The 16,244-nt window shown below is 41.8% G+C and overlaps 1 protein-coding gene across 2 annotated transcripts in view; it reads right to left on the bottom strand.

Moving 5' to 3' along the window:
- The window catches only part of LOC113017472 (general transcription factor II-I repeat domain-containing protein 1-like), a 39,552-nt gene that overhangs the window by 13,805 nt on the left and 9,503 nt on the right, over positions 1-16,244 (bottom strand). For both annotated transcript variants that reach the window (XM_026160622.1, XM_026160621.1), the window contains exons 2-9: positions 12,816-12,945; positions 11,314-11,455; positions 9,410-9,586; positions 9,089-9,272; positions 6,379-6,695; positions 4,844-4,939; positions 3,820-3,903; positions 2,803-2,986 (exon numbers count right to left, since the gene is read on the bottom strand). In XM_026160622.1, coding sequence (XP_026016407.1) covers positions 2,803-2,986; positions 3,820-3,903; positions 4,844-4,939; positions 6,379-6,695; positions 9,089-9,272; positions 9,410-9,586; positions 11,314-11,455; positions 12,816-12,941 — 1,310 coding nt within the window. In that variant the 5' untranslated portion in view covers positions 12,942-12,945. The remainder of the gene's footprint in view (positions 1-2,802; positions 2,987-3,819; positions 3,904-4,843; positions 4,940-6,378; positions 6,696-9,088; positions 9,273-9,409; positions 9,587-11,313; positions 11,456-12,815; positions 12,946-16,244) is intronic.

Raw genomic sequence — 16,244 nt, 5'->3', positions numbered from 1 at the left:
ATTAGCTGCTCTTTAAACAATCAGTCAAACATAATCAAACATAACTGAGTCGTTCCTTTTGTGAGCCCCGAATTCCTCTGACTAAAATTAACTGTGGATTAACTGTGATATACTCCTGGATTGCTTCCCCTTCCTTCTGGCACATACTGCCACTCTCTGCCTGCCAGTGAAGCGTTCTTCTCCTGCGTGATCATAATCTTAGGTCTTATTTACTTACAAACTTAAGAAACTACACTGTTGTTCTAAGGTCTTAATAGGGCAAAATATTACAGCTTAGACACCAGAAAGACATTTATGAGTATTTTTCATCATATCATGGTATTTGTATTTGTGTGACATCGTTGGCAAGGAAACCGCCCATGGACCTGGTGTTGAGCACAGTCTTACCTTCAGCTCAACATAACAGAAGAAGTGATTGTGGATTTGAGGAGAAATTCCAGCACACCTGACGCCACAAACAATAAGGGTCAAACTGTGGACTATATGCAGTCTTTTGTATTTTGGGGCTTTTATTGATTCAAGACTGAATTTTGGTACAAACTGTGAAGCAGAGAAAAAAGGCTCATCAACATTTGTTCTGTTTATGGAAACTGTACTCCTGTTACACTGATAAGACCATTGAGACACTATCCATTTATTTTTTAGATCTTTTCTTGAGTCAGATCTATTCCTTTGCGTCATAGTACGGTAACCCATCTTTGAAGGATCGGAACAAACTGATCCAAACTGAAACAGGTCAGGGAAGCTGATCGGTAAATCGCAGCTTAACCTTAAGTATCTGTATACCAGACAGGTGGACGACCGGCTCCATTTCAATAATGACTCCCACTCCTTATGTGGGGATTCGGAGCTTCTTTACTCTGGGTGGACGTTAGTGGTCTCACAGGACAGAGACAACTTTGTCCCAGCTGATATTAATAATCTGAATAAGCTAAAGCAAATTGTGCACATACGTATCATTTATTTATTCATTTTTTAAATTTAGCTCTATTTATTAATTATAGCACTTTTAGCTTTTTTATAGTATTTTTAGTGAGAGAATTTGTGGTTTTAGTGAAGCCCAGATCACTTTTTGTCTATGTGAATATTATCAAGTCTGACGGCTGGCAGAATGGTTGCCTGCTCTTTTAACTATGAATCTATCTAAGGGTGTTCATGTTAAACTGAGGCTGAAGGGAATTTATAGACATTATTTAATAAAGTGTGAGGCAGGTTTAAATTCTGAAGTTGATGCTACAATAAAAAAGGAGCACTAACGAGACGACGCGCGTCTTCAGTCCAACCCATTAGCAGTGAAGACAGTTTGGTCTTCACCACAGTGTTACGATTTTCATTTTCAACACGAGGAAGACACTTGATGAGATGAGAGAAGGCTCATCTACTGCCTCTAATTCTGTAAATAACCTTTTTTAAGCCAACTTTTTTCTGATTGGCTGTCCACTTTGAAGAAAAACACAGAGCTGCCTTGATGACCATATAGACCAGCGGTCCCCAACCCCCGGGGCGGTCCGTGAGTTGTTTGGTACCGGGCCGCGAGAGTTGAGGCTCGGGTGTGAAATGTATGGTTTTCAGGGTCTTTTCCCGTGTTGTAGTTGTGTGTCTTACTTTGAAAGAAATATTTACGCGTTACCATAGCGACCAGAGAGCATTAAGGAGCAGAGAGGAGGATGTTACTCTCAATGTTGTTGACGCACTTCAGGAGGACACTGCTAACGAAGTTACACAATTACACAGTGACTTTCTGTTTATTATTATATTTACAAAATACCACAGCTTTTCTCTTGGTCGTATCATTTTATTTTGTTGTATTTATCTGCGACACCTCAAAGGCCGGTCCGTGAAAATATTGTCTGACATTAAACTGGTCCGTGGTGCAAAAAAAGGTTGGGGACCGCTGATATAGACCATATGAAAGTGTGTATGACTACTATTTGTATTTAAAAAAAGACTTAATAATAGTTAATAACGACTACCTTATTCTCAGTAATGTCAGCAGTTTAGTGAGCCTGTTAACCTAAAACTGACGGGATTTTACATTTCTTATATTTTCAGCATCTTTTCACAAAGTGAAGCGTGCGACGAGTGAAACTCGGGTGGTTATTACACGGGACATCACCTGAGAATAATTAATAGCATGGCTGCAGAACTAAATGAGCACAACACTTCAGTTACAGTTACTGTTTGTATAAAAATGATCATAGACTGACAACAGAGAAGATGCCAAAAAAGCACATCGCTGCCTGCATCTGGAACATCTCTCACAGACAATGGGAATGTGATTTGATCTGAATTAATGACATTTTCAATCTTTCCTAATTGTATTAAGGCTAATGAGCTGCCTGCAGGATTCGTTAAAAGATGTGTTATCTCAAACAAGGCATGGTGGCTCATTTAAATTAGCTCAAACAAATGGATGGAAGAGCAGCCATTAGCGCAATGCGCTGGCAAGGGAAAGTCATTTGGGACATGAATGGAAATGGTTTACCACTCAGCGGGACGTAGTGTGCTGAAGGAAACAGACATTTAACAAACAGATGGTATAGGCTGGCGTGGCTGGTAGCTGCTTCTTAAAAAAATCTTTCCCAAATTAAAGTTTCTGTAGGGACGCCGTTCTGCAGTTTGGTGATAATTAAGCATCAAGTGGGTAAATCTGGATGGATCTCTGGTCAGTGAGTAAATTAGACATTTGTAAAAAATATGCATCCAGGTGCTTCTTTGTTCTAACTACAACACTCTGACAGTGAGAGTACAAGAAATGATGTCATGCACTTTCACCAGTTCTTGTCTTAAAGCATTTGTTACCGTTTGACTATAAAGCGGATTCCGTGGCGCTCATCCAGGATGCGTTTGAGCTTGGGGACTCCGTATGTGCACGGTCTCTTGAAGGGGATCTGGTCGGGGATGCCGATGATCTCCACGGCCCCTGGATCGCAGGCTATTTTGCGGTAGGGGACAGGCACCATGTGATCTAGACCCAATGCCTCAGCTGGAGGTAGAAAACAGAGAAAATTCTTACATTTTAAATCTACAAAATATAGTTAACTCATTAGCACTAGCAGCCTCCAGTGGGGTTATGGTGATGGACCTCTCTTTGTTGTGGTCATTTTTTCCCTACAGTGTTTCCACTTCTTTGTATATTCTCACACGTCCATTCCAATAATTTCAGAAATTTCCAGGAATCTGCTGATATTTGTGAGTCCTTATATTTAAACTATAATTATCCTTCCTTGTATTGAGACAATGATAATTATCCTCTCACTGATAAATTAAAAAACTGCAGAGAAAAAGTATCAATCAACCCTTTTGTGTACATGGACACAAATCCGTACATTTGAGAGCAAACTGATGAAAAATCCCATAAGGGTGGGAAATTTGCATCCAGAAACACGGATCATTGGACTGGAGGTGACATGACTAATTCTTAAACTGCCTTGATGAACCATGCAAATACACACAAGTTCATCTTCGTATCTCTGCTCTCTGTCAAATAAATCTCTGTGTGTGTGTGTGTGTGTGTGTGTGTGTGTGTGTGTGTGTGTGGTGTGTGTGTGTGTGTGTGTGTGTGTGTGTGTGTGTGTGTCTGTCTAGGGCAGGCAACGCTGATCCATCATCTCAAGTCACGCAGATAAAAAGTTCTTGACTTGATTCCAAATGGTGAACTTTTGCATTTGGTAGCTTTTCTCTATTAAAGACAGCACGAGGATCCTGCAGCTGGTTTGCTTGCGAGCATCCTTACATGCTTTTAATGCATCATTGCTGCACACGTCTTCACGTTGAGCTGTTTTTTTAGCCATTTGTGTAGTAAGAGGACCTCCTCACCGTATCTGCTGTTGAACAAGATCTGAACGCACTCTCTCAGCGTGTTGATGTCTTCTGTTTCCCGAATGAACGCGTCCCATTTTTCTGTACGAAAACAGAGAGAAGGAAATGCGGTCCTTACATCAAAGTTTACTGCAGCTTTAGCCTCTCAAAGTGTTTTATCTGACTGTAGTGCTAAGGATCTGAAATTAATCTTTTCCATTTACTCAGCAACAACTTGGTAAATCAGTGCAATCTTCTTAAAGGATTATTCTCAATAGCTTAGCCCTTCTTGTTTAAGTTTTCGCACAGGTCAGCCTCAGTTCAGTAAACAGTGCTTGGCTACTGTACATATCAGCCTCCAAATCCCGGCAGGAACAATAATAACAGCATGCAAAGTCTCCTCTATGGTTGTAGATTTAAGTAAAATCCAAACCTGTCATGACATATAGTGTAACAGGAATAATTTTAAGAGGACTTTGAACCTCGTTATTAATAAAATAAAATCTGAGTTGAGCTTTAAGCCTGAAAATGACACATCTGTGATCACCGTTTGATAAACTACGGCGTCGTCATGGTTTCCTAACGACCTCAAAAACATCTTCAGTTCAGTGCTGGACAATGTACAGTTCTCATGTCTATATGTATTTATATAATCGCTAAGAGTAAGTTAGGAAACTGGAAAATGGAAGAAAAAGCTCTTTAATCAACTCATCCAATGAATCTGTAAAACCCATTACTGCTATTACGCTGCAGCCACAAAAAAAGGAGCTTTGATGCTAAGAACTAGTTGTGATATAATATGAGGGAAGCGCAGTGACAGCCTTTTATCCAAATTTGAAGCCTTAATGAGAGGAAATATAAGGGTAATATTGTGACTATGTGTATAGCTGAAATATTTCACATGAGCTTTAAATCCTTCTGTTTAGCTGTCAAGTACAAAATAGCATCAATGAAGAAATCTCAAACCCATCAGCACTAGCAATTACCACAGCCATTTAAAATGAAGCCAAATGCCTATATCGTCTCGGTAATTCAAACGTACCTGATTTTTCATGCACGATGGAGAAGAGTAGCCTCTTTGAGATGTGGATGCCAGTAGGGCTCTGACCCTGCTCACCAGGTAGCCTTGTGGTCTCATCTAAAAATGCAAAAATAAACACATTTCAGGCAGAAATGTTAACTTGTCATGCTTATATTCACTGCCAAGATGCACATAACCAGTGATACCCCTCAGCCTCCTAATAGATACACTTATGGTGAGATCTTTCTCAAATTAGTCTCAGAAAACCTGACCTTGACCTTGAAGTCAAGGTCACCAATATTTGAACCTGTCTTAATTTTTGGGTGTACATGTTGCCTGCACACATGACTAACATGACTGAGAGTAAAACCTAAACTGTGTTTTGTAATATTTGTCTACATTTATGAGAAAACTACTGACATTTCAAACCTAAGTGAACATACTGAATACCGAGGGCTATGAATGAAATGATTCCTCTAAGATGCGAGTATAACAAGGAAAAGTAGTGCTTGAGTGAAATACCAAACGGCAATGGTCTTTAACTGCAGATCTAACTCTTCTATTCAGACCTGAGGCACAGGAGAAAATACTTACCTAGAGCTTTTACTGTGTATTGTTAACATTAGGATCATCATCACGAATGCTCTGTGGATCTTACTTTTATACTACATTCATATAATAGCTCTTACTCTTCTTGAATTCAAGTTTTCGGTGTTTTATAGTAACTAGTGACGGTCATTCAGAAGGAAGGGGGAAAACACAAGGGCATGAAACAGTTGGGCCCAATCTAATGAATGTGGTTAAACATTTCCCTACAAACACTGCATGTGTAATAAAGAGCAATTTGAAGCCCTTCATCCCATTCTTAAATGTGTGGCACACATGTGTCAAATCAGCTTGTTGACTGTGGCTCATCAGGTAACAAGTGAACTGGACATGCATCACAATACTGCAGCTGATTTTTGTTTATGATCTAATTATGATCAAGTGATCAGAGCTGCAGCAAAATGATTTTCTTTGAATGGTTTAGGAGGACTGTTACACTCCTAGTTAGTAGTGCCAGCACCAGCCGAAGGTCCGAATGTAGAGAAGTCGGTGGGGACAGTTAACTGTTAAACTATGAATAATCAGCTTCACAGACATCTTTCACAAAACATCATAAACATCTGTTAAAAACACGGCTATAAATCACCATTTCAGAAGCAAGAAAAGTGCTTATTCTGCATGTGGCATCTTTTATTTTTGTAAATGAACCACAGTCTCTTCCTTTCTTACTCTGTGCCCTCCTCATCTGCACTGTTTGAGGTAATGTCCATAAAAGAAAACAAAGACCTATAGGTGCTTTCTTTAGTGATGCAAAGACCAGAAAACAGCTGTGTTCAGTAGGTTGGAAGCCAGCACTGTCTCCAGTTGCTGCTTCCAACTAGCAGGCACGGCCAGCAACACGTCCCCCCTAGCTGGATATACTATTAACCCCGAGACTCTGACATAACAACTCACCTCGCCCCTATTCCATTGCTGAAATCCACCTTTACACATGTTGTATGTTAGCTTACCAGTGTTAGCACTGTCTTTCACAGATGTGCTCTTCTCTGACCCAGGTGTCCAGTTGGCCAGCCTGTCCTTGCCCAGGTTGAGGAGAGACATGGGTTTGAAATCCAGCTTGCCGTCTGGGTGGGGTTTGGAGGACATGGGCATGCCGTACAGGAAGTTTGACAGAACAGAGTTGCTGGAAGTGGCGGGACTTGACGACGTGACTGCTTGCGCGGTCGTCTTCGCTGGGCCGTGGCTGCTTTGCGTCATGACCGCAGTGGAAGCGTTGTGATTGACATCAGTGCTAGACTTGGTTTCTCGAGACAAATCTTCCGGTTGCCTGTTCACAAAGACAACAACAAAATCAAAAAGGGAAATAACTTGTAGGGCTACAAACATGAGACTATTATGTTATGATTTGCTGCCTGATTGGTTAGAACATCCTTGATACCAAAAAGAATTAAATAATAGGCATTTAATAACATCATTTGGTCTCTTTACTTGCTGCCTCCAGCCCTTTGCTTTTCAAACAGGCCCAAAACTCCAATTAAATTCTGCACAGTCTCACAGTGCTGCATGTTCATATTCAGCTTCATTATACAGCAGTAGAGAGAGGAAATTCCCCAATTTGTTTTGGGCAAACATGTGACAGTTAGCTTTATTACACACAGAACAGAGTCTGAAACAACTGTCATGTTGCAAATTTTAATACGTCCTAATAAAATCATTTTTTGCAGCTGCTTGATCAAATAAAGTCTTAATGAATAAATGAGACTGAGCTAAAAAAGAATGTGGTCCTCAGTCTTGTGACTGCTGATCCTGGCCTGCTCCAGCACCAGTGCTTCTTCTTCCACAAACACTCACAAACCACGAGTGAAATCATTTCTGCCGTTTTGACTTTCCAAGTTTTTAAAAAATCCTTTCTCGTGGCGCAATAAATGCTGTGCAGAGTTTTGGTGTATGTTAAGCCTTTAAATTAATGGATCTATTACTCAAAGTGGATTTCTTGGATTATACAGTGTTTGATTAATAACACAGCCACTTTCATTATTGTAATACAGCACTGTTCTCAGTCTGAACTCTTGCCAAGTACTTTAGCTGATATTCAGAGTTCATACTACCCTGTTACAGAGTGCTACAGAGCAACTGTTGTCATGGGGACAGGTATCCAGCTCAGCGGAGATTACTGTAGAGCTGGCTACACAGTTCAACACGCCCACTAACAGGGCAGGGGCACAAATCATTGCTTTCATGCCACATAAATATGTGCTAAGCAGTGAATTCAGGGAAAAACGGCATCAGATTAAGCCTCTGTGGAGTTACAGGGCCTGTGTTCAAACAGTCCACTTGTTTACCCACCCACTATACAGCATTTGCAATATAAGCTGTTCACTGGGGAGCAAGCGCTGACAGCTGTTTTAGTGAAACATGAACAGTTTATGCAACTAGATGTCTGGTAGGATGTAACACGCTACTACTGCTGTTAGTGGACCACGACAAAACAGCAAAAACAGAAGTATGCACTACAAAGTATTAGCTGGCAAAACATGAGAAAAACATGCAAACAGGAGAAACATGCAAAGCTAAAGACGACTGCAGCGGTCAGGACTGTGTGGATCTCCTCTAAATAATATGTACAAACTGCACTTGTAAAGCTCACAAGTCTGCCACAACTATGCACAGTCATTTGAGAGCAGTTTTGGGTTGAGAGCAGTCTTTAAAGACTGGCCGAACAGCCACCACCACCAAATTCAATATTCTGTCTACTTGAAAGGCGCGTCTCTAATATATTTCAGACACTGCTAACAATTATGTGCCTGCTATCGTTAATTATTTATGTGGCTGAAACCAAAAGCAGAACATCTGCACCACATCTAAGGCTAAGGACAAAACAGCATAGCTGTTTTTGGATAAGCACATGTTGTAGTTTACATGCATCTCTCCAAATGACAAAAATCTGTGTACATTTAACTTTATTTAGAACATATTTCAGCTGGACTTTATCCACCTACACAAGCATAGCGACAATTAGAGCCGTATTTGTGCTATGTGCAACATTTTGTCACCCATGAAAAGCAATGAAACACATTAAAATATCATTTTTTAGAAGCAGCTGACCAAGTAGATTAAAGGTAGACGACTAAAACACGCCTTAAATGTTTCTTTTTGTAGCCATTTAATTTTTTATTCTGTTTGATTGCTATAGGAAGGCCAGTCAAGCTGCTGTTCTTGTTTATGATATTCAGCAGTCTCTCGTCCCTTGGTCGGACATCCACACCAACTGGAGTGGAGCTGGTGATGATAGTGCTTCTGCTCTGTAGAGCCACTCTCAGCTTGAGGATCATTCAAAGCTGATGTCGCTACGTAGAGCTGGAAGAATGAGCACCAACTGCACGCTACAGTCCGACACGGTGGACATGGAGACTTACTGGTGAGGCAGCTGATTATAGCTCCATATTTATTCTTCTTTATAAACTCCAACATGCGTGCACCTCCATTTACTAAGTTTGTACACAAATACATCCAGTATTTCCACGTAAATTAATTGTATCTTTTAAAACTCTATCTACGACGGATGCACCAAAGTCTGTTCACTTCCAATTAAAAACTGCACAAGAAAACATATCAGGGCAACTAACACAAGTTCATCTTCACATTGGAGTTATCAGAAATGCAACAACTGCTTTCAGAATGCGATCCAACCATTCACAGTCTCTCACTTTGCAGACTCACCTTTTCACGGTGAAGTGGATGCGATGGCTCTGCTCCAGGATCTTCATCAGTGTCTTGGTGTCATACTCAGAGGGCTTCTTCAGGGCGACTCCCTCAGGCAAACCATGAGCCACCACGCAGCCGGGGTCCTTCTGGATCCACTCATAAGGCACAGGGACCAGGCTGCTCTTTCCCACAGCCTCACCTGCATACCGCATGACGCACTGAGTTTTGCTACCTGACTTCCAAGAAACTATATAAAAGTGGCTCCCTATGCTCCAAACATGGATTGCTTCGGCACTGCTTTATGAAAAAATCTGGTTTAAAAAAGGGACTACTCACTGTAGAGCACAGTGAAGACCTCCTCCACCATCTTCCTCAGAACAAAGATGTTGGACTGGGCATCTGATGGAGCTCTCGGTTTCCCATGTTCAGCATCCTTACTCAGTTTGCTGAGATCGCCCTCCTGGTCTTTGGTATGGGAATTTGCTGCAGTCAGATTTTGCAGGCATGGCACCCCTGACCCCAAATAAAAGAGAAATGACTTTAAAAATGTCCAAATGAGCTACAGTATGATTTAGGATTAAGTAAACTCTTTACCCCAACAAAGTCATTCATTTGTCTTTGAAGGTTAAAAACAAAACAAAACAAAAAACAAATGACTGAGAGTCTGGTTCCTAAAACTAATGACTATGTCACCTTTTGAAAAATAGTGTCATATAAAACGAATGACTTGTTTTTCCAACAATGTGCCTAGATGAATGAAAATAATCTCCAATAAAGCGGGGAACATTAAGCCGTTCAGTTTGAGTCTTAAATAAATCAAAGCAAAGTTGAGCCAATGTTCTCAGTAACAGATGCCTGATGAAAATTAAACTTGATGAACTGGTGTTACGGGCATAGACAGTATAAAAGAAGGACGGGGCTAGCGTGACATCACCCAGTGGGCTCTGATGTCCTGTTGCGAAGCCTGTAGCGTTTTTAGCAGTCGCCATCTTGACAAGACGGGGATAGATCTGACCATGAAAGCATTCAAATATTCAGTTTAATATTCAGTATGTGCCAAATCACAACACAAATCACCTCGAGGTGCTTTATGTTGTCAGGTAAAGACCCTACATTAATAAAGAGAAACCCCCAACAATCATACAATATGAGCAGTGGGCGACAGTGAGAAGGAAAAACTGCTTTTCAATAGGAAGAAACCTTCCACAGAACGTGGCTCAGCCAAAGGCAGCTGTCCACTGCTTGACTTTTCAGACCTGGACTCTACGTCCATCTTTTAAACTGTCCATGGTTACGGGGGAGGATATACTGCGAACTGAGTGTATTATCTGTTGCTTCACCTTACCTCTCAAGTAAGGTGAACAAAGGGGGCTAAATGGACCAATGCCAACTTCTAAAATATATTCAACTTACAACCTTGGATGCTAGCATAGCTAATGGAAATGAGAGTAAAAGGAAGGAGTAAGAGACGCGAAGAGACACAAAATCAACAATAAATATACACAAAAAACCAAATATAACAAAAAACCAAGATAATATTGGTCTTCCAGCCAAAAAATATGACAATAATATATGTCTGTGGGTTAGGGTCTCTTGAGTCACATGAATCTTGTGCTGGCTAAGTGAAAAGTTGGATTTTTAAAAAACATTATTTGTAGCATCGGCACAAAAGGAAGTGATAAATTATAGCAAAAAAACAAAACAAACAAAGTATCGTTTACTGGCCAAATTGCTGTTGTAAACAACCTGTGGTGTGAGTCAGAACTGTTATGAAAGTGTTTGTCCGCTCCATTACTTTGCTCAGTTCTAATAGAAAAATGGAATATTAATTTATCTCCTCCTCCTACAAATGCACGGTGGGTTTTTAAAAGGAGTGCTATAAAGTACTGTCAGTAAATTTGTAAACATAATTCATCAAATGGCTTTGCTAAATAAGATATGATGAGACACTTTGCTGATGTATTGTTATTTGGGATAAAAAGGGGGGGAAATGTGGCTCTGCATCTGCTTTGGTGATTTATTTCATGGCGACATCATTTGATGTTGAGGTAAGCTGCCGTGATTATTAAAGCTCAGATAATCTGCATCTGTGCAAGCACAAAACGAAGATTTCTTCGGGGACACAAGTGACACAAGCGTATTTTAAGTAACGACCTCACAGCTGCGGCTGTAATGAGAGTGATCGATGTTCTACTAAGACTGAATGAATTATGGGAAACGATGTTCAGAGCGGTGCTTACGGCAAAACTTGTAGAAGTCTGTTTGGATTTCCCTCCTGGAGTTGAGGAACACTCTCCCCTTTTCTGTGCCGACGGCGATCACGCTGTCCTCGTGCACGGTGACGCACGCCACCTCGGCGTTTAGTTTAGACATCGCCATGCACTGCAAAACAAGGAAGCTTTTAGGTTTACAAAGGACCGAAACACTTTGTAAACTGATGGCTTAAGCAAACAAAATGAAAATGTCAGTGACGACTTCCAGTTGTGGTGAAGAACTTCACGTACACTTCCATGTTGGGCATGAATCTTTGTAATTTTTGGCTTTTAAGGGTTTCCTTGAACTGTTCTTTATTCAGAGTACAATAATTGTACAACATGCATCTCTAATGACATTCAAAAACAAGAACTGAGTTGTTTCCTTTTTTAGATTTTCTCTAATCCACATGTGGTTTAAAGGACACGTAGAGGCTCAAATTACACAAACACACGTCCTTACAAGTTGTACTTTGACCAGATGCTTTTGGTTCCAGTCAGTAAGCTTCTGGCATAATTCTGGCTGGATATTTGACCGGGTCAGGTTCCTGGCACATGAATGGCTTTTAAGCATACTCTTCTAATTTGAAATAAGGTTGAGGTCGGGCCTTTGGGAAGCCCATTTCAAAAGCCGAATATTAAGCCAGCTTCAGTGCGTGTTTGGGATCATTGTCCTGTTGGAACACCCAGTTGTGTCCAAGTTTTAACCATCTGGCTGTTGATTTGAGGTTAGGTTATAGAATTTGGAAGCACTCTGCCTCATTCATTCATTATTCATTATTCCATCCACTACCACTGGCAGCAAAACAGCCCCAGAGCATGATTCTACCACCTCCATACTTGACACCGACCTTCCTTAAGTTTGAAAGCCTAACCTTTGGTCCTCCAACTATAACTCTTGTACTGCAACTAAATAGCTAAATTATTGTCTCGTATAACCATAAAACTTCTCCAGAGGGGATTTGGCTCGTCCAGGTTTGCAGCTGCAAATTTCAGTTTCGGTTTATTTATTAGCCAAAATGAATCCAGGAATAAACGCAGGACTTCTGTAAGTGGACAACACGCCTGGTGACCCCCCCCCCCCCCCTCCCCCAAACTATATACACAGTTAAATTAGACCAATGAAGTTATTTAATTTGCAGAGACAATGACTTTGCTGTTTCTCATAAGCTTGCATTTCTTAGTATGGAGCAAGACTTCCTCCATATAGGAATCATTTACTGGCTTTTACTTGAAACACGTTAACAAAAATTATTAACAATCTTGATATTACTAGAAGAACTGCGTCCTTATTTTCTTGGAATTAAGCAAAATACACTATTCCTCCCTTATATTCAATGCATGCTCACATAAACAGAAAAAGTAAAAACTATAGCAACACTTTTAAGGTGGATTTCATGAAATGTTTAGGAAAAAAATGTCATTTTGGCCCCACATGTCAAAATCTCCAACAGGAAATAACGCTGTATGACCCTTGATTATGAACGTACCACTGAGTCGAGGGCAGACACCAGGCTGGTGAGGATCTCCTGTCTGGCTGACACCAGCGGGACCTGTGGCTCGCCGCGGGAGTTCGTCCTGATGCCGTCGCATGCCAGCTTCCTGATCTGAGCCATGCCTCTGTGGGGACCGGATGAACACAGTTTAGACAGGCAGCCACAGAGCGACACAGACAAACCCTGCATGTGTCTGAGGATGCATTCCTGTACACATGCTGCAGTGACCTGCATTCAAAGCAGGTTCTGCTGACATCATGTGGTTTGACTTTAAGCAAATATAAGCTTTTATTCAGAACGCTGAGCTCTGAAAGGTGAATAATTAATTCAGAAGGGAGGGAGGGTTTCCTTCACCTGTTTCACACAAATACGAGTCTACAGGCCTCATTAGGCTGGACTGGGACTTTTAAAGTGATTGCTGAGCAGATATATTTACCATCTTTAATGTGCCAGCATGCTAACATTATCACAAAACAAAAAGCAGAAGAGAAACTTACTGGAAACCGCTTTAACTGATGTATAGAAGCAGGACCACAACTTAGACGCTTCTTTTCCTGTTATATGCCTATAAATGGATTCCTGCCATGCACGCCTGTTTGTTCTCATTCTCCATGCCCCATCCACCCACCCCTCTACTTTCTTTCTAATATCACCTCTCTTAGGGGCCCCAGGGGGGGGTCTACAGAGCAAAGAAGCAATCGTAGATCCATGCCAAAGTCATCATGCTGCTCCACCGTTCCCATCTGCCAGATGCAACTTGCACAATTCAGCTTCACTAAAGGAGTATGAACTTCAGAGGGGGGGATTGGGATTCATCCTCTGTGGAACATGAGTGCCAGGAGAATTATCCTGGTTACAGATTTTCCAAATTGTCCAACTGAGTGCCTCCAAGCTTATTAAATCCTTTTCAATACTGGTTTCATGTGCACTACAAGATAATGACGTAAATTCACAGCATGGGAGCTTTGGCACACCTGAGTCACCTGCAAATCTTTTGTTTGTACATTGTGTTTAGGCACAGAGACTTAAAAAAAACCAGTCGTGCTGACATTGAAAAACCTGTTTAGGACTACTCTTTTTAAAAAAGAGACCAGAGTAAGTGAACTGAAAGACTCAAACCCACAAACTGAACTGACAGTGGCACCGATATCAATCAAATCCATTCAATCCATTCCGTTAATACAGCATAGTGAGTACAGCCTCAATTCTTAACCTCATGAACTCCAGAAGACGTTACAATGAGAGTCTGCTGCATGTTGATATGAGTATGATATGAGTTGCCTGTCCGTCAGAGGATAGACTTTAAAGTTCTGATGCTGGCCTATAAAGCTCTGAATGGTTTAGGACCAAAATACATCAATGACCTCCTGACCCAGTATGAACCATCCAGATCCCTCAGGTCATCTGGATCCGGTCTTTTATCAGTTCCCAGAGTCAGAACCAGACACGGAGAAGCTGCATTCAGCTTTTATGCTCCTTATATCTGGAACAAACTCCCAGAAAGCCTCAGATCAGCTGAAACACTCAGTTTATTTAAATCCAGGTTGAAGACTCACCTGTTCTCAGCTGCATTTGAATAAAGCACCAAATCCACACTTTAAGCTTAAATTTCAAAACTTACATTTAACTACTGATTTTATCTACTGTTCTGATTTTATCTGTTTTGATTTTATATACTGTTGTTTGTTTGTTTGTTTGTTAATTAGTTAGTTAGTTTATTTGCTTGTTTTAATCAATTTTAAATCATGCTTTTTATTTGTTCTTGTTTCTAATGTCTCTGTAAAGCACTTTGAATCACCTTGTTGTTGAATTGTGCTATACAAATAAACTTGCCTTGCCTTGCCTTGCCTTGATATGAGTTGATATACCTAATCCCCGCGTACAGACAGAGGCTGAAGCTCTCCAAACCTGTCGTGAGGACTAAAAAACTGTGGAGCAACGAGGCTGTGGAGGAGCTTCGCATGTGTTTGGAGTCTACAGACTGGGACACAATGAAGGCTGCTTCTAACAGCTTGGACGAGTTTACGGACACTGTTACCTCCTATATCCACTTCTGTGAGGACAGCATTGTGCCATCACGCACCAGGGTGAGTTATAACAATGACAAACTCTGGTTTACTCCTAAACTCAAAAAGCTGTGGCTGGAAAAGAGAAAGGCGTTCAGAAGCGGAGACAGGGACTGCTACAGAGAGGCCAAGTACAGGTTCACTAAAGAAGTGGACATTGCTAAACATCAGCACTCTGAGAAGATGCAGCAGCAGATCTCAGAGAATGACTCGGCCTCTGTGTGGAAAGGTTTTAGGAATATCACAAACTGCGACTGGGGAGAGTGCCCGCCCTATGGAAGACATCCTGCATCGTCCCGGTCCCCAAAAAGAACCGGCCCAATGAGCTGAATGACTTCCGACCGGTGGCACTGACGTCACATCTTATGAAGACTCTAGAGCGGCTCTTCCTCAACCTCCTCCGACCACAGGTACAACATGCCCAGGACCCACTACAGTTTGCATACAAGGCGGGTGTCGGAGTGGAGGATGCCATCCTGTACCTCCTACACAGAGCCCACTCACACCTGGATGGGGGAAAAGGCACGGTCAGGATCCTGTTTCTTGACTTTTCCAGTGCCTTTAATACCATCCGGCCCTGTATGCTTCAAGAAAAACTGAACAGGATGGAGGTGGACCCCTGCCTGGTGGCCTGGATCTCCGACTACCTCACCGACAGACCACAGTACGTCAGGCTGAAGGACATCACGTCTGACACTGTGGTCAGCAGCACAGGAGCACCACAGGGAACTGTGCTGTCCCCTCTTCTCTTCACCCTGTACACCTCTGACTTCTGCTACAACTCTGAATTATGCCACATTCAGAAGTTTGCAGACGACACGGCCATCATGGGGTGTATCTGGGATGATCAGGAAGAGGAGTACAGAAGTCTGGTGAGGAACTTTGTCGCATGGAGTCACACAAACCACCTGCAACTCAACACCTCAAAGACTAAGGAACTGGTTGTGGACTTCGGGAGGTCTAGAGCAGGTCCACTGCCGGTTCAGATAGAGGGGGAGGAGGTGGAGGTGGTCAACAAGTACAAGTACCTCGGGCTGTGGGTGGACAATAAACTGGACTGGTCATGCAACACAGAGCACCTGTATAAAAAAGCCCAAAGCTGTACTTCCTCAGGAGGCTGAGGTCTTTTAACATCTGCAGGAAGCTCCTGAGGATGTTTTACCAGTCGGTGGTTGCTGGAGTACTTTTCTATGCTGTGGTGTGCTGGGGGAGCAGCACAGCAAAGAAGGACTCATCCAGGCTGGAGAAACTGATCAGGAGGGCTAGCTCTGTGGTCGGCATGAAGCTGGACACTCTGGTGACAGTGGCAGAGAAAAGGACATTAAAGAAACTGCTGGACATTATGAACAATGCTGGG

The sequence above is a fragment of the Astatotilapia calliptera genome, unplaced genomic scaffold (assembly GCF_900246225.1).
Source record: "Astatotilapia calliptera unplaced genomic scaffold, fAstCal1.2 U_scaffold_130, whole genome shotgun sequence".
NCBI classification, from domain to species: Eukaryota; Metazoa; Chordata; class Actinopteri; order Cichliformes; family Cichlidae; genus Astatotilapia; species Astatotilapia calliptera.
The sequence above is the reverse complement of the archived record's forward strand: the minus strand, read 5'-3'. Positions and strand labels throughout refer to the sequence as shown.